Source organism: Podarcis tiliguerta (assembly GCF_965153285.1).
Source record: "Podarcis tiliguerta genome assembly, chromosome: 3".
Lineage (NCBI taxonomy): Eukaryota > Metazoa > Chordata > Lepidosauria > Squamata > Lacertidae > Podarcis > Podarcis tiliguerta.
The window spans coordinates 42119340-42142830 of NC_139536.1; the positions used below are offsets into that span (position 1 = coordinate 42119340).

General features: G+C 42.8%; 2 protein-coding genes across 3 annotated transcripts; one reads left to right on the plus strand and one right to left on the minus strand.

The window, feature by feature from the left end:
• The first annotated feature begins 642 nt into the window (after positions 1–642).
• On the plus strand, positions 643–13591 carry HNRNPU (heterogeneous nuclear ribonucleoprotein U). Its single transcript, XM_083432159.1, has 14 exons — positions 643–1560; positions 2291–2402; positions 2493–2566; positions 4630–4769; positions 6027–6126; positions 6865–6977; positions 7208–7471; positions 7626–7745; positions 8368–8496; positions 8828–8996; positions 9449–9694; positions 10253–10464; positions 12146–12217; positions 12767–13591. The coding sequence occupies exons 1-14, from the start codon at positions 852–854 to the stop codon at positions 12818–12820; spliced, it is 2514 nt and encodes an 837-aa protein (XP_083288285.1). The 5' UTR covers positions 643–851; the 3' UTR covers positions 12821–13591.
• Positions 4599–22058, minus strand: COX20 (cytochrome c oxidase assembly factor COX20). Of its 2 annotated transcripts, XR_014509158.1 has the most exons (5): positions 21877–22026; positions 19795–19909; positions 19019–19082; positions 5336–10774; positions 4599–4842 (listed from the first exon to the last, which is right to left on the minus strand). XR_014509158.1 is itself a non-coding variant. In XM_083432283.1 (4 exons), exons 1-4 carry the CDS (start codon positions 21910–21912, stop codon positions 17814–17816), a joined length of 351 nt encoding a protein of 116 aa, XP_083288409.1. In that variant the 5' UTR covers positions 21913–22058; the 3' UTR covers positions 17150–17813. The 2 variants fall into 2 exon arrangements, 1 of the variants encoding a protein (XP_083288409.1); XM_083432283.1 differs by lacking the exons at positions 4599–4842; positions 5336–10774 and adding an exon at positions 17150–17949 and having other exon boundaries at positions 21877–22058.
• Positions 22059–23491: the final 1433 nt, after the last annotated feature.

Below are 23491 nucleotides of genomic sequence, written 5' to 3' on the forward strand. Positions count from 1 at the left end.
GACAGCAGGAGGCCCCATTAGATAAAGTGGTGCTTCAGGTTAAGAACAGTTTCAGGTTAAGAAAAGACCTCCAGAACGAATTAAGTTATTAACCCGAGGTACCACTGTATTTTGTATGAGAATTACCTCTTATCCTATGTAACAAAGAATTTAAGCAGATTTAACAGAGGCTTTATTGTATATGTACCATTGTTCATGTTTTTGGATGATTCAATGGCCTTTGGCTAGTGCAAGAAAGTTTATGATGATGATTTTTATTTCCAATTTCAGTTAAAAGCATATTCAGAGCTGTATGCCTGTGGAAACTTACCTGGGAGGAAGCCGCCTTGGGCTTAGCTCTGCAGCGGGCAGAGGAGGCTATTGCCCAATACAAAATACTTTTAAATGCGCCTGGAGCAGAGCACAGAACGTTAACATTTTGATATCCAACCTGCAGCCCAATCCTAAAACTGCATTCTTGAAAAATAAATACAATCTAGCACTGCATTTGAATGTTTAAGTGTGGAGTTTCGCAGCCTTTGGGGCGCCACTGGTTCTGCCGCGCGAATATTACTGAACTATATTGCCATTTTGTCCTCGGGCTCCTTGCGCCGTGGCCGCTCACGGTAAGAGCTGCGCGAAATTTGCTAGTTACGGTAGCGAGGGAGGGGCGAGGATATATTGGGCGCGCGGCGGGGGCGGGGTGAGTACAGCGCCTGCGTGCTCGAGCCCGCGAGGCGCGCTCACCGTCCCTGCCTCGCGAGCCTCGGTGAAAGGATTTGGCGCCAGGCGGGTCTCTCTTCTGCAGCTGCCGCAGCCACCCGAGCCAGCCACCTCCGCCCAGACCGCATCGAGTCCGTGCAGCCGCCGCCATGAGCTGCTCCCCGGTGAACGTGAAGAAGCTGAAGGTGTCTGAGCTGAAGGAGGAGCTGAAGAAGCGGCGCCTCTCCGACAGGGGCCTCAAGGCCGAGCTCATGGAGCGGCTCCAGACCGCGCTCGACCAGGAGGAGGCCGGCGGGGGAGGCCTGGCCGGCGGAGAACCCGGCAACGGCAACGCGGAGGAGATGGGCGAGGCCGCTCCGGGCAGCGGCGGAGCCCAGGAGGAGGACCTGGCCCTGGGAGGAGGAGGAGGAGGCCCCGACCAGGCCGCGGCCTGCGACGACGATGAGGAGGCCGAGTTCGGCGTCTGCCCCGGGGAAGAGGAGGAGGAGGAGGGCATGGAGCTGGGCGAGGAGAACGGCGAAAGGGTGGCGGCCGGAGACGAGGAGGCGGCCGAAGACCTGGAGGACGACGAGAACGGCGACGACCAGGGCTTCCAGGAAGGGGAGGATGAGGAGGAAGAGGCCGGCGCCGGCGCCGCCACGGCAGCCACCACTAGCAGCGGCGGCGGCAACGCCAACGGCCACGGCGCCCAGCAGCAGCAGCAGCAGCAGCACGGCGCCGCGGCAAAGGAGGCGGCCGGGAAAGGCGCTGCCGCCTCGGAGGCCTCGGCCTCGACTCCGGCCTCCTCGGCCCAGCCCGGCGCGAAGCAGCTGTCACCCGCCCAGCAGCAGAAGTCCGGCGGGCCTGCTCGTCCTGGGGGTGAGTAGTGCGTGGGACCCGGATGGGCGGCGGTTGGGAGCTCAGCAGCGAGGTCAGGGTCCGCCGCCATCTTTCTCTTTCCCTCCCCCCCTCCATCTCCACCCCCCACCGCTGTCGGTGGAAGTGGGGAAGGCCCTCCCCGCGCGCCTGCCTTTGGGGATTTCCAGGCCAGGCCCGCCGCGTGTCTCTGCGGGGGGGGGGGGGAGCTTTGCGCCATTTCGCGAGCGTGGTGAGGAAGGGGCGCGCGAGGCGGGGGGAGGGGCGACTCGCAGGAGCCGCTGGGGCGCGCTGTGGAACGTGCGAGGGAACGTTTTGTGCTGTTCTGCGTCACATCCGTCCGTGGGGCGCTGTGGGCTCGAGTTCAAACGCTGAGTACAATGGAGGCGGAGGAATCCCTTTCGCAAAGCCTAGGCCGCGCGCGCCTGCCGAAATCAGGCCGTGGCGGGGGGAGGGGGAGGATGAGGAAGAGGTGGGCCTTTGGAGAGCCGCTGCTTAGGCGCGATCGTAGATCGTAGACTTTCCCTGCTAACTCTGGAAGGTCAAATCGACAGCGGCAAACGTCAGAGGAGGCAGACCTTTAGTTTTCTGTGCACTTGAAGTTATAAAATTTACGGAAAGCATTGTTACAAATGCGCCGCGAGAGTAGATGCTTTCCTAATAAGAGTAAAAAAAGTATGCTGTATTTTATCGTTTCTAACGTATCTTATTTCCCTCTTCAAAAAAAACGAAGGAGAAGCTAAAACTGAGCAAAAACCTGGTGAGAAAAAAAGGGGAGTTAAGCGGCCACGTGAAGACCATGGGCGAGGGTATTTTGAGTATATTGAAGAAAACAAATACAGCAGGTAAATCACTTTGGCGTGTTAAAGTTTTTAATGAAATATTTTAATTTCGATTTGTTGAACTCAAGTGACTGACTTTTTTTTGTTGGCCAGGGCAAAGTCTCCTCAGCCACCTGTTGAAGAGGAGGATGAACACTTTGATGACACAATGGTTTGTCTTGATACTTGTAAGTATAAAAACACGCTTGTCGTTTAAAACAAACTTCTAAGACAGTCTGTTGATTCTTTAAAAAAAAAATTTGGGGAGCCATTTGTGTACCTGAGGTACAATTCCTGCTCTTCTCTGAAATTTTAGTTTTTCAATGCATTAGCTTTGAATTTAATCAGGAGAACACAAAAGTGTAAAGTGTTCTGTGCAAAAAGTGAGGCACAAAGGGAGAAACTGATGCTTTCAAAGGGGAACCATTATTTGAAAAACAGGGAGATATGAGATATTCTAATTGTGTAACACTACTTTTGGAAAGTGGTGGAATTTTCCACCTTGTATTGCTTAGTATGTCTGCAGATGTTGGTTGGCAGCTGCAATCTTGCTGCCTCCTGTCTGGACTGGGGGCGGGGTATATTTGGAGTCCCAAGTCAATCTTGAGTTTTATTGGTAAAATAATGGAAACTGATAAGGATTATGTTTGAAAATTGTTACCAAATGATAATTTAAGGGCATGTGTATTCTAACAAGATGATAAGCCATTATTTGAGGTTGTAGGTAATTTCGTAAGCTTTCACTTTAGAGCTTCATGCATGTTCAAAATGACTTTATTAAGAACAATGAAACTTTAAAAAGCTCTGAGAAGTTATTCTGGGACAGTCTACAGTTACTTTGGCACATTTGCATTGCTCATGGAAAAGTAGTGAACTGTTGCACAGACAAGTTTATAGAGGGATTATGGAGGTATTTCAGAAGACAAAGTGGCTATGCGATACTAATCCTTGGTTTGAAAAGTGATAGTACTGGGCAGTGAAGCTGCTGGTTGTTGGTGTTTTAGAAAATTTCAAATTCATATGCTGCAGCACAAGATAAAGAATAGTAAACAACTTTATCATGTGCATGTTTACTTAAGTAAATTCTACTGAGTCCAGTTCAAGCTTAGTGCTGTATTGGATATGTCTAGAATTGCATCTTAAACTGCAGTCCTCTGCACCCTTGGAAGTGAGGCCTACACTTTCTATTTCACTTACATAATATGAAAATATTGTTTGATAGAACAATTGAGAGTATTTATAGCAATGTTTCTATCTGTTTGAATAGTGTCTGACTCAATGGCTCTATAAAAAGCAATAATCTCTTGAGGTGTTGACACATTTGTATTATAGGACAACTTGTGTTTTGCTGAACATTGTCATCTTGAAATCCTTTCTCAGTCTACAGCTTATTCATGGAATGTGGTATGAAAATAAATTTTACTCTGATTAGACCCATTGAAATTAATGACAAAGTCAGTTCAATTAATTTCAGTGGGTTTACTTTGGGTAAAACTTAGTTACATACCATCCAATGGTTCTTAGGTTTTATATACTAGAAAACACAATTAGATTCGGCAGAGCACCAGATAAGAGCACATTTTAAGTGTCTGCACACAAAGCTAGCCCAAGACAAATGATTACTGTATTTTTCGCCCCATAGGGCGCACCGGCCCATAGGGCGCACCTAGTTTTTTGGAGGGGAAATGAAGGGAAAAAAAAATTTCCCCCCTCTGGGGCGGGGGAAGCCCGAGCTTCCCCAGCCCCCAGAACAAGCTACTATCCGCAAGCCGTGGGAGAGCTGCACGACTTCGCGCAGCTCTCCCACAGCTTGCGGATAGCTTCCTGAAGCCTGGAGAGTGACCCCTCTCACTCTCCAGGCTTCAGCGAAAGCCTGCATTCGCCCCATAGGACGCACACATTTCCCCTTCATTTTTGGAGGGGGGAAATAGCGTCCTATAGGGCAAAAAATACGGTACTTCATAGGGTATGTGTGAAAATGCATCATAGCTAAGCTAAACATAGATAATCCTGATTCCAGAGTGAAATAAGATGATAAGCTTCGGTCTTGAGCAAACGCCATCACTTTGCTTGAGAACCCTTAAGTAAAAGGGGAATGAGTTAAATTTTGACTAATTCAAGAGTTACCTGTTGTGACAAAGAATAGCACTAAATCAAACTGATGCAACTTGATTCTTACAGGTGTTCTCCACTTTTTTTGTTTGACTGTAGTTGAACAGATTTCAACCGTTTGATTTTCTTTTATTGACAGATAACTGTGATCTACACTTCAAAATTTCAAGAGATCGTTTTAGTGCTTCCTCATTGACAATGGAAAGTTTTGCCTTTCTTTGGGCTGGAGGGAGAGCATCCTATGGAGTTTCTAAAGGAAAAGTCTGTTTTGAGATGAAGGTAAGCCAGATCAGTATTGAAGATGGTTGTTCAACATTGTTTCTGAATGCTTATAGTTTCAGCTGAAATCAAGCTAAACGAGGAGAGGATTTTATTATGGAAAATTACGTATTCTTGATTTCAACTGGGCAGTCATGCCCATTTCCAAGGTACTCCCAGTCTATTCCCACCTATATGCTCCCTAACAGTCAGCATTTTGTGGGTAAGTTCAGCCTTTAAAAGAGCTGGGGGTATTTTTCTGGAGTGTGCGCCAATTCCCCACCCCCACCCGTCAATACTGCCCCTCATTAGCATGAAAGGTGTTGTCTTTGCTGCACAGGCATGGACACTAAGAATCATTTATGTATGAGTATTAGGCAACTCAGAATAAAAATAGCTATGACAATAACAGGTATTTTATCAATACCTGGAAAATTTAGCAGTAAAGTGCTATTTAACACACTAAAGCAATTATCCAATTAACCTTTCATACAAAACCCAGAATGGTTTCTTCAATAATAATAGCATTTTGCAGCAGATCCTACACGTAGTATGCTTATTACCATCATTCAACATAATGTGCTTACCTGGTCACCATCAGCATCTAGGGAGTTCACCCAAGTAAGGGAGTGAGTTGCCAGTAGAGGGATGGAATGATTGATCCCTCTTGAAACAGTCTGTGTCTCTGTGCTGGGTGTGGACCAGGGTATGTGTTTCCTTTTTGTCCAACATGGTCACATGGGAAAGGACCACGCTGTTCCTTGATTATTAGCCTGCTGTGTTGCAATGCTAGATTCCCAGCTGGTGGACTACATAGTGTTTAGCATAGAAACATGGCAAGCTGCACTTTTATGCTCTGCACACAAGGTGAAGCAAGTTGGTTGAGGAGGCAAAGAGCACTTGTTACTGGCTTGCAATATACAGTGGTACCTCGGGTTACATACGCTTCAGGTTACATGCTCCACTAACCCAGAAATATTACCTCGGGTTAAGAACTTTGCTTCAGGATGAGAACAGAAATTGTGCTCTGGCGGCGCGGCTCTATTGGCTAAAGTGGTGCTTCAGGTTAAGAATGGACCTCCGGAACAAATTAAGTACTTAACCTCAGGCACCACTGTATTTTACTAGCCTGCAATTTGCTCATAAGATGAGCTGAAAACTTTTTTTAAAAAAAAGTGTATGAAAGACTGGTAATTTTGGAGCCTGATTGACAAGGCTAGCTAAGCTACACTTTTATTATAACTGTAATTAATAGCAGTTTTTTTATTACAAAAATAGGTAACTGAAAAGATCCCTGTCAAGCACCTGTATACAAAAGACATTGACATACATGAAGTGAGAGTTGGCTGGTCACTGAACACAAGTGGGATGCTGCTTGGTAAGCTTTTCCCTTAAAACATGGATTGTCATGGTGATTCGTCTTTTTGTAGGAATGGGTGTAGTACTTTTCTGAGTGCTTAAAAGAGGGAGATGATGAATCACTGTAGACAGAAAATGCGTGGTAAAACTTAATTTTGAAAAAAGAGTAACTACAACCATTATTTTTGTTAGTAATGGTAGTTAGAAGTTACATTTAATCTATGGAATCTGTTCCAGAAAACTCAGCACTTCGACAAAAGGAATATAGTGAAGTGCCAGCATACCCGACATCCTCTATTTTTATATTGGGCAAAGAATAGTGCTTTGAATCAAATCCCTTTAGCAACAGCACTCTTCACCTTTGTGCCTATTTCATGTCTCTGTCCGCCTGAGGAGCTTATTACAGAAGAAATGGCTCCAGCACATGTAGGAATCGGAGGCTAATTCATTGTGTGCTTGCCAGAAGTGATTAATTGGGTGAGAAGCTGAAGTAACATCCTACGCAGCTAATTTCCTTGGATTGGAAAGAAATAATGGGACTTTCCCACCAGACCTGTGCTCTAAACTAAAGTTACTTCCTGAGCTCTCACATGAGCCATTCTCACTTTGCAGTGTACCATAGTGCTAGGATTCTGCAGTGGATGGGGGTTATCTGTATGGTGCAGCTTTTATAGACAATCTTGAGATTGAATGTCGGGTTACAAATACAGTAATTCAGAACTTGAAAACCTCAATTGCAACTGTTCAAATTTATCAGGCGAGGAAGAGTTTTCTTACGGATACTCCTTGAAAGGAATAAAGACATGCAATTGTGAGATTGAAGACTTTGGTGAGAAATTTGATGAAAATGATGTGATCGGATGTTTTGCTGTAAGTATTTCTTTACTTGGAATGTCAATTTCTATTTGCTGCTTTGCAGTTACCTGCTTTATAACAAAATGCACAACTTTATTTCCTTAATTAGGTATTGCACCTTTGCTTAACTTTCAAGTGTTCAGATTTCCCTTTAAATTTCCACTCAAGGCTTAAGTTCTAGATTTATTACTAATTAATGAACCTGCCTAAGTTCATTTATGCTAACACTTTTTTTTGTACAACAGAATTTTGATGGTGATGAAGTGGAACTTTCTTACTCAAAGAATGGACAGGAACTTGGCGTTGCTTTCAAAATCAGCAAGGAAGTTCTTTCTGAAAAGCCCATTTTCCCCCATGTTCTCTGCCATAACTGTGCTGTTGAATTTAACTTTGGCCAGAAGGATGAGCCGTACTTCCCCATACCAGAGGGGTACACCTTCATCCAGAATGTTCCCTTGGAAGATAGAGTTAGAGGACCCAAGGGACCAGAGCACAAGAAAGAATGTGAAGTAAGTAACGGCCCATTTTGAAATCATTGAAGCATGCCAGCTTGAGTATTTGTCTTGAGGCAGTTGATATGGGTACCACAAATGACAAGCCTAATCTGTAGGGCAATTGGGGTATAAAATAAGAGCTTTCATTTTTTATGCCTAAACTCATTAGGTGGTAATGATGATTGGCTTGCCTGGTGCTGGGAAGACTACATGGGTTACCAAACATGCAGCAGAGAACCCTGGGAAGTACAATATCCTTGGAACAAATACTATTATGGACAAAATGATGGTAAGTTCCAACTACTGCAAAATTTTAGCATAGTTCTATGGGTGGTTCATCCCACTATGTTCAGTGGGACTTATTCCCTACCTTAAGTGTTTAGGATTGCAACTTTAAGGTAACTCATTTGGAAACTTGTAGCTATCATGCATCTATAGTAGTAAAGCTTAGATGGCTTTAACTCATTTAAGGGTACTGCTTTAGCAGTTGATGGCACACTGAAAAGCATTATTTCTATGGAGCGGGTATTTTCTAGATTGTTCATTTGGAAACTTAGAAGAAGCTGTTATTCCCCTAAAAGTATACACATCCTGCTTGAAATATTGGAACTCCAGATAAAAATAAGTCTCACCTGGTTTAGCTGTAGGCCGTTACGTGACACATTTGTTTTGAGATTTGCATGGTATATTAATAGTAAAGTGTCTGAATTAAATATTGCAAGGCACTGAATGATGGGATAAATTGGGTTGTCCTGTTTAATTCTTAGGATTGATCTCATGAGCATTTAGAACTCTTTCAAAGCCTAAAATGTTTCTGGATTAGCAATTATAGACAATTTCTTGCTATTAAAAAATACCCAATGATAAGAACATTAATGGCAGTGAATGCTGGGCAACTTCTGTTTTCATAGGTTGCAGGTTTTAAGCGGCAAATGGCTGATACTGGAAAACTCAACACACTGTTGCAGAGAGCACCACAGTGTCTTGGCAAGTTTATTGAGATTGCTGCGCGTAAGAAACGGAACTTTATTCTGGATCAGGTATGGGGGCCAAAGTTCATTGTTTTACAAAATTTAGTTAAGCTGCCATTTGTTTAAGGGGGGGGTGTAGATTCTAAACTTCAATGGCAGATACAGTTTATATATTGAGGCAATAAAGTTAGAATATTAGCAATTGTACTTAGGTTTGTAATATACATGAAATCAGGGGGAGAATGGTTATCCTAGCCTCTACGGCCTAACATGTACATAACTTCCTTCTACTTGTAAACTTCTTTGCATTTATACATGTGGAGGTGAAATCTAAGCACACTAATTTAACTTAGCTCTAACAATGACAGCTACGTGTAGTAAGTTACTGCATTTTTTTCAGACAAATGTGTCTGCAGCTGCGCAGAGGAGAAAAATGTGCCTGTTTGCAGGCTTCCAGCGCAAAGCAGTTGTTGTTTGCCCAAAAGATGAAGACTACAAGCAAAGAACACAAAAGAAGGCAGAGGTGGAGGGAAAAGATCTTCCAGAGCATGCAGTGCTCAAAATGAAAGGCATGGAACATAATCTATACTGTGTTCTAGGATGTTGAGTATCTGTTTAAAGGAATAATGTAAAAACCTAAAGATTCAAAATTTCTTGCCTTAAAACAGTTATGCCTCTTTAAAAAAAACTGGAAGACTTCTGTAACTTTGTAAGACAACACTATATTGTGTTCCCTCTGCTGCAGCCCTTAATACTACTTAAGTCATGATATGCTTCATGCAGATGCACAAAGCTGTCTTGGCATAAAGTGCCCTAGAAAACGAAGCTAAACGTGTTATAGCAGACGTGTGTTCCCAGTTCAACTTAATAGGGAGAATGTGTCAAAGTTTTCAGGAATCTTGCTCCTACCTTGAAGTGATGATTACTTGTCTTGTATTCCTTTTATATAGGAGGGGAACTTTGGCTTTTTCTAATGGCTTCAGAAATAAATACTGAATATTCAGGACTCTCTATCTTGTAGGAAATTTTACTCTGCCAGAGGTGTCAGAATGTTTTGATGAAATAATCTACGTAGAGTTGCAAAAAGAAGAAGCCCAGAAGCTTCTGGAACAGTACAAAGAAGAAAGCAAGAAGGCCCTTCCTCCAGAGAAAAAACAGAACACTGGTTCAAAGAAAAGTAATAAAAAGAGTGGTAAAAACCAGTTTAACAGAGGTGGACAGAGAGGACGTGGTGGATTTAACATGCGTGGCAACTTCAGAGGAGGAGGTATCCTGTGCTCCTAAAACTGCCTCTTAAAATATTTTAATTTTTATACCCGAGGTCTTAGTTGCTTGCCCCAAAGAAGAGCAGAGCTTTGAGAGTAGATCAATGTGGATGGAGACAATGTCTTCATTTCTGAAGAAAATACAGCTGGAGGGGCCCAGGCATAGCTTTGATTTAGGGGGGGAATGTAATTCAGCATCCTGAAGCTTAATTTTTTTAAAGCAGCAGCTAGGTGTATGTTTATGGACAGAACCTCATGAAATCACCAGTGCTTGGGCTGAATAAGTTTTCAGTGATTTGGGAGAGGGCTGTCACTATCTTTCCCCTTAACTGTTCTTAAAGCAACCTCAGTTTGGACTCTATAACAGTTTTCAGATGCCTTGCCCCATGGCATTTGAATTTTGTCTTCCAAGTTCAAAGCTTCTTTACTAGAAAAAACTAATGCACAGGCTGAAATTAATGTCTATTACTAAATAGTCTCATACTTCTCTTCCCCAATGCCCTGGGTCAAATTAAAAGTATGTCATTGGGTCAATATTAATATTCTAACATTTTTCACAGTCCCTGGAAATCGTGGAGGATACAACAGGAGAGGTGGTAACATGCCCCAACGTGGAGGTGGAGGAGGCGGTGGCAGTGGTGGGGCAATAGGCTACCCATACCCCCGTGGTCCTGTCTTTCCGGCCAGAGGTGGCGGTGGCGGAGGAGGTGGTTACTCAAACAGAGGAAACTATAACAGAGGTGGAATGCCCAACAGAGGGAACTATAACCAGGTAATTTGCTGTAGTCAGGAAGATGGCATTTTGGGCTGAATCTTTTGGTGCTCTCCTAGCAACCAGTACAGAAAGCATGTTTAAAAGTGTGATCCCAATAAATAATTATACTGTTCCTGAAGTATATGAAGTACAATGTTTTTTCAAAGTTTTATAACACATGCAATCCTGTAGTGCTGAAACCTAAGTTTTTTAAATTGTACTTTTGTCTTACGCTGTTCCCAGTAGATTCTATCTCAAGGAACTGATGAGGTCTACGCTCAGTGTTTTAAGTCCTGCATTAGGTGCTCTCAAGACCAATATACAGGAGCTGAAAGACGTACAGTGGTACTTTGGTTTATGAACTTAATCCAAACTTAAACCAAAGCGTTCTTAGACCAAGGTGCACTTTGCCATAGAAAGTAATGCAAAATGGATTAATCCATTCCAGACTTCTGAAAACAAACCCCTAAATCGGCAATTCAACACAAATTTTACTGTCTTAACAAGACCATTGATCCATAAAATGAAACCAATAATCAGTGTACTGTATGTACTGTACTATAAAATAAACAGTATTGTAGATGATTAAATTTTTTTAAAAAAATTACGTGCACTGATGATAGTCATTGTTTGGATGTGGGGCTTTTATCTATTTCCACAGTCATGGGGGAGAGCTGCGAGCCCGCCAACCATATGGCTACCGGGCGCAACTTCCCTCCCTTGCGGCTGCGGGAAACGCTGTGATGACCCCCTTCTCCGCTGCCGGACAACGGAAGTGTGGCACTCAAAACGGAAGCGCACCCCGAATGGAGTACATTCACACTCCCCCCCCCCCCCCAAAAAAACGCTAAGAAGAACACTCATTTCCGGTTTTGAAGTGTTCGTAACTAGGCTGTTTGTTGGCTAGGCTGTTCGTAACCTTGAGGTACCACTGTATTGGAAACAGGGCTTTAGCATATATAATTTATGCAACAGTGCAGCTGTGCTTTTTGTATGAAGTCCTGTTTTCTAACGAAGCATATTCCTCTGTGGATAGATACCGGAATGGGCAGAAAGAAGGTAGATTAGAATCTATTGGTTGATGGATTCTGAACCACCCAGAGATCTGTAAGAATCTCTGGCTCATAGTAGTTGTAGAATTACCCCACCCCATAAACACTCGTATTTAAAATAGATTTGAGTGGCATTACCATGATTTGTTTGTTTGAAAGGATTGAGCCTGTACCTGTGTGAAATTCCTAGGTTTAAAATCACTCTAAACATCAAGATTTTAGTAAAAAACAAAACAAAACACAAGCAATCTCACAAGCCTCTGCACCACCCCTCTGCTAGGTAGCGTATCATCCAGACGATGATCATAAGATCACGAACCATGTAATTCATACATAGCAAAATCAGCACCACATTTGTTATTTGCTGGTTTAGCCTGATTCCCCAACTTGCATGTGTTCAGGATGACTACTGTACTGGCATATGGGTAAATACTGACTAGCAAGAAAAATTTGGAATATATGTCTCTTGTCAGAATGTTGCCTTAATAGTTAGGAATCAATAGCAATTGAAGTCTTTATCTGAAAGTTTATTAACGGAAACATTTTTGAAGCTTACTACAGATAGCCGCCTGGATGTGGTTTTGGCCATTGAATAGTGAAATGTTTAATAAGTAACTACAAATCAATTTCTTGGACTTACGTTACAGAACTTCAGAGGAAGGGGAAACAATCGTGGCTACAAAAATCAATCTCAGGGCTACAACCAGTGGCAGCAGGGTGTAAGTAAACTTTCTCAATCTGCAGCAAAATATGAAGTAACGTTAAGTGTATGTTTTAACAAGTAAACCTTTATGAGCATATAAATAGCTTAAGAGTAACATTAGTACAAGATGTAGTTTGTTCGTAATTTGTACTTCATACAGTGGAACCTCGGGTTGCGGACGTAATCCGTGACGGAGGCACGCCCACAACCTGCAGCGCAGCACCTGCACACATGTTTGATGCAATTTGGCACTTCTGCACATGCGCAAAGTGCGATTTGGCGCTTCTGCGCATGTGTGAGGGTCGAAACCTGGAAGTAACCCTTTCCGGTACTTCCGGGTTTCTTGCGGTCCGCAGCCTGAAAACACGTAACCCGAAGCGTTTGTAACCCGAGGTACCACTGTATGTGTAAACAATCTTAGGAGTGGGATTAAAGTATTAGGAAGTGTCCACACTTCACTCCCAATTGCATGCTTCAGATGTTTTTCATACACACCTACGGAATGTAGAAATAAAATTTGCTGATATTTGACAGTGGCTAACAATGTTTATCTTGGTTTTTGCAGCAATTCTGGGGTCAGAAGCCATGGAGTCAGCATTATCACCAAGGATACTATTGAATTCCCAAATAAAATGAACTGATCCATATTTCTTCAAAACCTTCACAAGAAGTCGACTGTTTTCTTTAGTAGGCTAACTTTTTAAACATTCCACAAGAGGAAGTGCCTGCAGGTTCCTTTTTTAGAAGCTTTGTGGGTTTGATTTTTTTTTGTACATTTTTAATTGCAGTTTTAAAGTGAATCTTAAGAGAACCTCAGCATTGTGCACGATAAGAGAATGTGTCAGTATTTCAGGGTTCTGCATTTTATCTGTAAAATGTGACTTTTTTTTTACCACAACAAAAGTAAAATGTTGCTTTGTATCTGGTGTCCTCTTATTAAAGATTTTCTTTTCTCTTCTCCCCCCCCTTAAAAAAAATTCTAAGAAACAGTCGAGAGTCATCAAAACAGAAAAGTTAGCAACCAGGCTTGTTGTGGCCCCATGAATACTAATACTATGTAAATAATGCTCATTACACTCCATCTTCCACTCCATCCTCTCTGTGCAGTTTCTAGGTATGGAAGAGGGGAAAGAGAAATAAGAATGGTCTTTTGGCAATAAGCTAGGTTGTATTTTTGTTTTTTAATTTGGCAAAGGGTTGAGGGTGGGGTTGCAAAGCAAAACCTAAAGATTAAATAGTGAAGGTGGAGTGCATGTAAAACCTGGTTGCTTTTGTCTGTGGAGGCTCAACTTGTGAAGGTACACACCATCAACTTTTTCCATTTGTTATGCATTTTGATTCTGAAAAAAGCTGGCTCTGCCCATTTCTTATTAAACAAACTTGTTGTAAATCCAGTTGTCTAATGGGATCTATATGAAGTTAGCTGTGTGTCTGTAACCTTTTCCCCACAAATACTGTGTATTTAGTGTGCTTGTAGTAGTAACTCCACCATTTTGTAAATGAAATTGTGATTCACCCATTTTATATCTAATTTTTAATCATGTTAGTTCTCAGATGGGTGTGTCTCCTTAGCCTGCTGATTTACTTATCTAAAGAAAGTGGGTGGAGAAATTAACTTTAGCCGTTTGTTTGCAATAAAATAAAATCATTTTACTCTTGTTCTGGGATTCTCACCACATTGGTCTAAAATCCCTTTAATGACTTTGAGGGGCAGGATACACAATTATAGTGAGATGTATATGCACCACATGCATGCTTTCACATAATAAAGAAAACCAGTTGCTTAAGCAACTTAAAACACTTGACAAGACTTTTGGAATCAGGAATCCGGTAGTCCCTTGTTGGAAGGAATTTCTGAATTTCATGAAATGGATGGCAATATACCAGCACACAAATGTTTTAGTTTTGCAAAGAATAGCCAGTAGTATTTGTATATTGCAGGGTTGGTGCTTAGGCTAACAGAACTCTCAGCGGTGGTGGCAATTGAAGCTCATAAAGGTAAAGGGACCCCGACCGCTAGGTCCAGTCATGGACGACTTGGGGGTTGTGGTGCTCATCTCCCTTTCGGCTTCCAGGTCATGTGGCCAGCATGACTAAGCCGCTTCTGGCAAACCAGAGTAACGCACAGAACCCCCGTTTACCTTCCCGCTGGAGTGGTACCTATTTATCTACTTGCACTTTGATGATGTGTTTTCAAACTGCTAGGTTGGCAGGAGCAGGGACCGAGCAACGGGAGCTCACCCCGTTGTGGGGATTTGAACAACAATCTTTTGATCGGCAAGCCCTAGGCTCTCTGGTTTAGATGACAGCGCCACCTGCTCATAGCCAGAACTAATGACTATTTGATGTAAAATGGCAAATTAGTTTGGGCGTCTTCTAGAGAGAATATAGGTGGTTATATATGTCGTGGCTAGATAGCTACTTTTACAGCTACACTTGGTAGGATTAGTTTGGTATATATTATATTTAGTATATATTATATTTGGAGTTCCTAGTGAATATGCCACTTCACCAAGTGAGCTAATGGTACATCTGCAGGAGTGTGTAGTTGTTTTTCAAGGTTTATCACTCGATTCTACTTTTTAGAGTACTTGTACTAAGCTTATGAAAGGAACAGGTTTCAAATGTTAAGTGTTTAGTAAACTGATGCTAAATGTAATTTGCTAGGAAGGATTATCTAGATCATAGTCTTCAAGCTGCTGTGATGCCTGGCGTTTCTAGCTTTTTGAGTTTCTCCCTGCTTTCTCCCATCTTTGCTGCAGCTTGCCACCCCCCTCTTGGGAACATGCTACCTGACATAGAAACGGGTTGTGATAGGAGGTCTAAGGGGTGGAGTTGGTGGTGCTTGCTCATTCACAACAGGAATGGATTAGGTCTTCACTTAGAGACCAAGACTTGAAATGTGTTTGCTCACTAGCCTAGTTTCAGTTTACTTGAATAGAAATGTTGGGTAGGAAAGGGGTTGGAATCCCAGTTGAATTTGATGAGTAAACTGGTCGGGAGTGTGTACCTTGAGTGTCTATGTTTCCCCCACTTCAGGAGTGCATATAGGGTTTGAGTTTATGTGGGAAGATTTATTGGGGTTTTCAGCTAGATCTGTTTGGGCGTAAGTGTGGAATCCGAATCTCATTTACTTGGAAGTAAAATCACCAGTCTAGAGTATGCATTTTGGAACAGTGATAGAATTGGTAGCTTATTGCCATACTAATGTTTCTGAACCCTTGTTAGTTCCATCCATATAGTGCGCCACTAATGTGCTTTCAGGGAATATAAAATGTGCAGTGGTAACCTTTAAGGCTTTCAGAAAGTTTCAGAAGTTAGTTTTGTAGAAGTGTCACTAAGGTAAGGTATTGCATGTCCTCTGCCTCATTAAAATACAGCTAAGCCAGTGTAATGACTTGGGCTTGCATCTGTACTTGGGGACTGCTGGTCTAAATGGCTCTTGCCATGTAATATTTTTACTTTCGCCATTCCTAAGATGCTAAGATTTTAGTGTCTGGCTAGAAGAAACTAGTGCACGGCTCTATACAGATAATACTGTTAACCAACATGGAAAGATTGTAACTTGCACAGATGAGTCTAATTCTAGGAAAAATAGTGTAAAAGCAAACCATGTGCAGAATGAATGCCTCCATGCTTTCAAATCCACACTCCTAGAGTCATGACTTAGTTGTAACTTCGGTTAGAAGTCCACCCCCCCCCCAAGGTTCACTAAGCCAATATGCCATGACTGAAGAGTCCAGCAATATTATGTCACTAGTAAAAAAATTTATTTTAAAGCAATTCATAAAAAATAATAGTGTTGTACATTGGTTTTTGAACGTGTTGGTACCCGTACATTTTGGCTCCCAAACACTGAAAGCCTGCTAGTGTTATGGTTTTCGAACATTTTTCGGAAGCCAAACTTGCAATATGGCTTCCGCTTGAGCACAGGAGGCTCCTGCAGCCAATCTGAAGTTGCGCCTTGGTTTTCAAATGTTTCAGAAGTCGAACGGACTTCTGGACTGGATTACGTTCGAGAACCAAAGTATGACTGTAGTTCATGGTTCCATGGGCCAAACATAATTACCACTTGCAGGAATATTGTATTGGGTAATAAAATTTGTATACCACCCTTCACCCAAAAATCACAGGGCAGTTCACAGCATAAAAATACAAAACGAAAATGGGCCATGGAAAAGAGTGTGTGCTTTTTGCTTGCATTAAAACATCCTATGTTAATGTAGAGATCGCTCTTCCGCATTAGGTCTACGCAGCGCCTCTGGTTAGACTTGTAAGCATATCAAGTTCACTTTCAATTGTTATGCATGCTGTTATCTGTATAACACTCTTGTGCAAGCCTTATTAGCAATGGCACAGGGTTCTGTAAGCCCGACTTTAGGCAGTAAGTTAGCTAGATACTCATTCATCCAGCTAGGAAAGCCCATCAGAACAAATATCTTTCTGGTTCTGCATTTTCATTCAGAAGCAAAGTACCACAACATCTTACTACATCACCATTACAGTGGCAAGGGATATAAAATGATCACTTGGATTTATTTACAATCATTTCTACTGAACTTTATTCTTTTTTAAAAGTTCACTTAATGAATATGAAACTCAACCTATACAAGTAATTACCCAGATCACTTGTTGAACTGCTAAAACAGGATACATTTACAAACTCTTAAAGCATAATGGGCTTTGGAAGCTAGGCCTAGATGACAATCCATACAAATAATTTTGCTGCAGGGATTCTCAAAAGCAACAGAGGCAAACAACTTTTTACAACCCCCCCCCCCCGAAGAGTAGACCTCTACAGCACAAAGAATGGTTAACAGTAAAAACATCGCACAATGCTCTTAAGAATATTCCTACTCGCCCACCTAGCTCTTAAATTTACTTTGATTAATTCTACACAATATTGCAAAGAGCACTTGCAATGCTAAACAGAAATACAGGGGCCAAATGTAATTAAGGATGCTTTTATTATTGTACAAGCAGCATACAAAACTGGTAAGCGGTCAAAGGTATGGAAAACAGTAGCCACTATTCTCAAACAGTAGACCGAACAGAATTGCTTGCTATTATAATTACCATATATACAATTGGGTAAAGGCTTTGTAAAAGGACAAGGTTTTTTTTACATGATTTCAGTGCAGAACACAGTGCATAACTTTTTCTCTGGAGTAGAAAGAGGGTAATGAGTACTTTCCTAGAATGATTCCCTTTAGCTTAATTTAACGCACAGTATTTTAATGAAAGAACATGATGCAAGTCATATATTTTATTGAGGAAAAAGATGCTTGTATGCAACTTTAGATTAGTTGTAACATTATTGAGCAACCTTGCAAACTCAAATTGCTTCCAGCTCAACACTAGTTTAAGACATTCTGAAGAAGTTACAAGCATCACAGTTACCTTGTGCTGCTCTAGAATCCTGGGTTAAACAAGTGCCCCTTCCCCAAGGAAAGTAAATCAGATTACATATGCTTCACCCTTGATTTGAAAGTGAGAATAAATGAAAAATACAATTTGGAGCTTCAGGGCAGTCAACTGAACTGTTTCCTAATGCTCGGCAAATGAGCCATGGCTCGTATTGTGCTTAGAAATGTTCACAACCAAGTGCTGTTTCAAGAACGGCTTTCTTCACTTTTCTTTTTCTCTGGATCAAACTGGGTGCTTTCATACAAAATTTTCTTTCTCATCCCTTCTTGAACCATTCGTTGCTGAATCCTTAGTTTTGCATTATTGTATCTACAATAGACCCTCAATAAAGAAAAGGCAACAAATAATGAATGATCCCCATCCTATTTTAAATAAGAACTCCCAGTATTTATTCAGATGGTATAGTATTGAACCAGCCTGTACTTTGAAGAAGAAATGCTTTACACAACTTTTTCTTAAGTAAGTATTCTGCAAACAAAAAATATGGAATAGATGTGCACATAGGGAAAAGTTAAAGAAAGCTTTGTACAAAGGGAACAGGCTTCTGTCTGCACAATAGGACTTCACTTTCCTCACGTCCTCTCAATCCACTATATGCACCTTCATTATGCACATTTAGACAACAGGCGAACAAATTCCTCTTCAACCAGGCCTTTGGCTGATGAACATCTTATACCCTTTTAAAAGTGCTGATGGGAGGGAGATTTATTGGTGGTTGATCTTTTTGCTCATTATTATTTGGGGCTTTAAAAAAACTTTTTATGTTGTGAACCACCCTGAGATCTGTGGATGAAGGGCAGTATACAAATTTAATAAAATAACAATGCCCACAAAATCTGTTTGGGAGAGAAGGCACTTGGGGGAGATATGTAGAATCTGCAGAAAGTAGATGAAGGCAATGTTCCATTGCAGAAACAAGTCCACTCATGCAATATTGGAGTCTGCCATCTCTCAGCTGCATCAGTGAAGATACTGGATGTGAATTTGGATTGTTATACTGTACCACCATATTATTTAAAGACCCCTCCAAAGCAATGGGCAGCTGGAATAGGGTGCAGAAGGTGCAAATAAGTCATATTTCCAGGAATAGCCTGGTACACTAGTGTGATTACATGTGCTGAGTTGTAGGCAGGGGTGCCAACTTGAGTAAAATATTGGGTGGGCTCAGGTAAGCCCCATGCTGCATAATTATTCATAAGGCATGGCACACATCATTTGAATGGCAATGCCCATCAACTTTAGGGGACCTGGTTCCCTCAAATATTTTAGGGGGTGCACAAAGGGACATAGGTTCCTAGGGGTTGGCTCCTAGGGTTGTAGGAAGAATCCACCCAAAGCCTATCCGCTCACATCTTCAACACAAGTCTGAGAATTTCAGAAACATACATACCAACATCCTAATGTTGTCAGGATAAAACCTCCCACTCCAAAGTCACAGGATCGTCTCACTCTGCCTAGGCAGAAAAGAAGTTTGTTCGTTTGTAAGTTATGTCGACAACATAACAATTGGACAAGAAGAAAAGGAACTGACAGAAAAACAACGTAGAAAATGTATTTTAGAAGTATTTAGCCAACTATTTCTGAAGATACAGTTGGCTTTGCATAATCTTTATGATACCATGGTTGCACAAACCAATGAGACAACACATAAAACAGAATGAACTACAGAAAATTTGGGGTAATTTGACATATGTACTAACCTCATAAAATTTGACAAAAGGTGAATAAAGGAGGAAGTGCAGCCTGTTGAACAAGACAAAGACTAGATTCTAGAACTACAGGCTGCAAAAGAAAGGAACCCTCTTATAAATCGGTATTGTTATAATGAGGCTATTATTGTTTACCTTTACCTTTAATTGAAACTAATAAAAACTATTATTAAAAAAAGAAAAAGGAACCCTCTTAATTATTCTCAGCTGCTGAGGTATGCTTATGAATACCCCAAGAACTTTAAAGAACAATTGGTATGCAATGTTTTGGAGACTGATTGCGCTGTATGTACACCTTTGCTGGGAAGGGTTTTTAGAGAGGAAGCAAGCAACACTTTATGTCAGCTGTTGCGCTGTATTAATTGCTGCATGGAGCAAAGTATTACCAGATGAGAGAATGGAAACAAAGAAAATATTACATATAAAAAGAAATATCTGCAGATTTACTTTTACTTACTAGTTGCCAAAAAGTGTCCAAGACCCAAAGTTAGACCACCCAATGAGCCATAGAGCACTGATTCTCGAGCACAAGGGACATTTCTGACGTCAAGTATTCCCAGTAGCTTAAAAGACTTGAAAGAAATATATCACATTAAACAATGCATTGGTTATGTACAGAACTTCTGAAGTGCTGCATTTAGTACAGTAGATGATTCCTGTCCCTTTAATAGTGATGTAGAGCAAAAAGAAAAAAACATGTAGTTTTTCCACTGGGCCAAAAGGACAAGAAAAGGACACAACCATTGAAACTAATTTATCTTACTACATTATTCTCCAGTAGCTTTTTAAAGGGGTAGGGTGAAGTTGTTGAAAAGTTATTCTGTTATTCTCATTGTCATTCTCATACCAATGGACAAAGCATGCATCAAATCACCTTGATCTTTTGCAGCTACCATCCACCTGAAGGCAAAATCATTCCCAAAGTGGTATATAAACGGCTATGCTTGATTTTTGTATATTTTTTTACATTGATATCCCACCTCTCTCTCTTCATGGTGGCCTCATATACCTTCAGACCATACCTTGGGATACTTGAGTTTGGCTAGTGCAGCATGACCATATTGATCCTGCTGAATTTCTCAGGATTTGACGCACTGATCAGTGACACTGAGCCATCCTTCTGAGTTGGAAGGCTCCACTTTGCCGTGGTTCCTATCTTTCCTGGAGTTTTGACAGGAGTGAGCGCATGCTGATTCTATTGAATTTTCAGCACCATATGATGCAGTGGAAGAAAATCCTATACAAATTTCCACTTTGCATCACCGTTTTTTAAAAAATACAAGAGTGCTCTAAATTTGGCATTTTTATTTTATTTTTATTTTACCTGCATTTAGTAAGGGATACGTAACTGGAGGCGAACATAAGTAGAGGTACCACTGCATTTGGGGGGGCGGGGGAAGAAGTTAATGCTGCAATCCTACAACCAGTTGAAGGCCCGCTTGGGGGGGGGGCAATAGGAAACTGTGAGCGCTGTTGTACAGCTGGAGAGAAGTTTCCAGGTGAAACAACATTAAGCTGTTGAGGCCCCTTGGAAAATGGAAAGCGCAGATGTCTCACAAGCAGCGCAGGTCTAAACAAGGCATTCTGGGGTTGTATTGGGAGAGTCGTGGATCTGAAGCTTCCATACAGACTGCTTTGCCCACCTCCACCCAACATGCTCACAAAATTGGTCTGAACCATTACAATGGGAGGAAAAATTCTTTCCCCCACCTTCCTCTACTCTGGCTGCAGCAAGCTGGCAGGTCTATAGATGCATCTGCTCTAAAGGAAAACATTTTCTTCCAATAGCAAAGGTTCCATTTATAGCACAAATCCTATACACATCTACACAGAAGTAAACCCACTGAGCGCAATGAGGCTTCCTTCCATGTAAGTGTGCATTGGATTGCTGCTAGAAAAGCCTCCACTTGTCTGCCCAAACATTCAGGGTCAGGGCATAAAACAATGGATCAAAATTTCTTTGGAGCTACGGTTGTCATGTCTTCAGTATAACCCTCTGGTTTCCTCGAAGATGAAGGCAGGATTAAAAACCATTTTAAATGATCAGTATTTTTGAAAAGAAAAGAAATGCCAGCGATTGCGACAAAGGAACCCGAGTAAACAAAACGAGTATTATGGTCCACTTATGTCCGTGCGACGCGTTATGTGGACTCAGAAATATATCGGGCATTAAGTGGTTTGAAGCGAGGCTCGGTTTCCTAGGGAAGGAGCGGTCTATCTGGGCGATAAGGCGCGACGGTTGAATAGAGCTTCCACGCTCAGAGGCCGTGTACCTGCTGGAAGGGGAGGGCCAACAGAAAAAAGGCTACCCGGCTACCGGGAGTCCGCTGCTGGGGAGGCAACACTTGGCTCCACGAGCCCTGCGAGCCTCGTCACGTCGAGGCGATTCGCGCGCTGCTCTGACGGCACAGAAGCCGCTCCCGTTAGAGAAGCCGCAGCCCCTTCCTCCGTCCACACAGCCAACGAACACTAGGGAGGCCATAAGCAGCCACCGCGGAGCTCGCCGGCGGGGCCTTGCCTCCGCTCCCAGCTCATTTACCTTCTCCGCGTCCCCGACCTTTTCCTCGCCCGCCATAACAACCCCGCATGCCAGGCCGACCAACCGCCGCAGCTAAACCACAGAGCCCTAAAGCCTGAGTTGCGCAGAGAGGCCTCTCGCGCAGACGAAGGCGGCCGCTCTACCCATCCGTCTCTGCCGTCCGCCCGGGTTTTTTCCTCCCTCCCCCTCCTTTCCCCTGTATGGCCCCTCCTCTATCTCTATGGTGCTCGGAGAGAGGGCCGGCGCCATTTTAGGTCTGGAGAGGAGATTTCGAGTAAGGAATCCTTTGTTCAGTGAGATGGGTCACGGAGCAGCGCGCGCGCCTGCGCGGGAGCGCGCCGCTTCCCTCCGCTCTCAGCCTCCCCCACCTCCCAACCAGCAGCCTCGCGCGCGCGCTCCCGCGTCCTGCTCCCGCCACGAACGTCGTCGCGTCAGGGTGTTTGATGGCGCCTAATGGCGGGCGGGGCGGGGCGGGGGGAGGAGCGCCTCAGGATAAACCAGCAGCAATTAAAGACTAACGAGGGCGGTTGGCGGGCCAGCCACGTTTATGGTGGCAATGCTGCCGCAAGTGTTTCATAATAAGGCTGGCCAGAAAATTGCGGGGCGTTCTCGCAAGTAAGCCGCGACGGCTGCTTCTTCTTCTGGAAGAAATCTTCATAGAATCATAGAATCATAGAATCATAGAGTTGGAAGAGACCACAAGGGTCATCGAGTCCAACCCCCTGCCAAGCAGGAAACACCATCAGAGCACTCCTGACATATGGTTGTCAAGCCTCTGCCTACAGGCCTCCAAAGAAGGAGACTCCACCACACTCCTTGGCAGCAAATTCCACTGTCAAACAGCTCTTACTGTCAGGAAGTTCTTCCTAATGTTTAGGTGGAATCTTCTTTCTTGTAGTTTGGATCCATTGCTCCGTGTCCGCTTCTCTGGAGCAGCAGAAAACAACCTTTCTCCCTCCTCTATGTGACATCCTTTTATATATTTGAACATGGCTATCATATCACCCCTTAACCTCCTCTTCTCCAGGCTAAACATGCCCAGCTCCCTTAGCCGATCCTCATAAGGCATTGTTTCCAGGCCTTTGACCATTTTGGTTGCCCTCTTCTGTACACGTTCCAGTTTGTCAGTGTCCTTCTTGAACTGTGGTGCCCAGAACTGGACACAGTACTCCAGGTGAGGTCTGACCAGAGCAGAATACAGTGGCACTATAACTTCCCTTGATCTAGATGCTATACTCCTATTGATGCAGCCCAGAATTGCATTGGCTTTTTTAGCTGCCGCGTCACACTGTTGGCTCATGTTAAGTTTGTGGTCAACCAAGACTCCTAGATCCTTTTCACATGTACTGCTCTCAAGCCAGGTGTCACCCATCTTGTATTTGTGCCTCTCATTTTTTTTGCCCAAGTGCAATACTTTACATTTCTCCCTGTTAAAATTCATCTTGTTTGTTTTGGCCCAGTTCTCTAATCTGTCAAGGTCGTTTTGAAGTGTGATCCTGTCTTCTGGGGTGTTAGCCACCCCTCCCAGTTTGGTGTCATCTGCAAATTTGATCAGGATGCCCTTGAGTCCATCATCCAAGTCGTTGATAAAGATGTTGAATAAGACCGGGCCCAA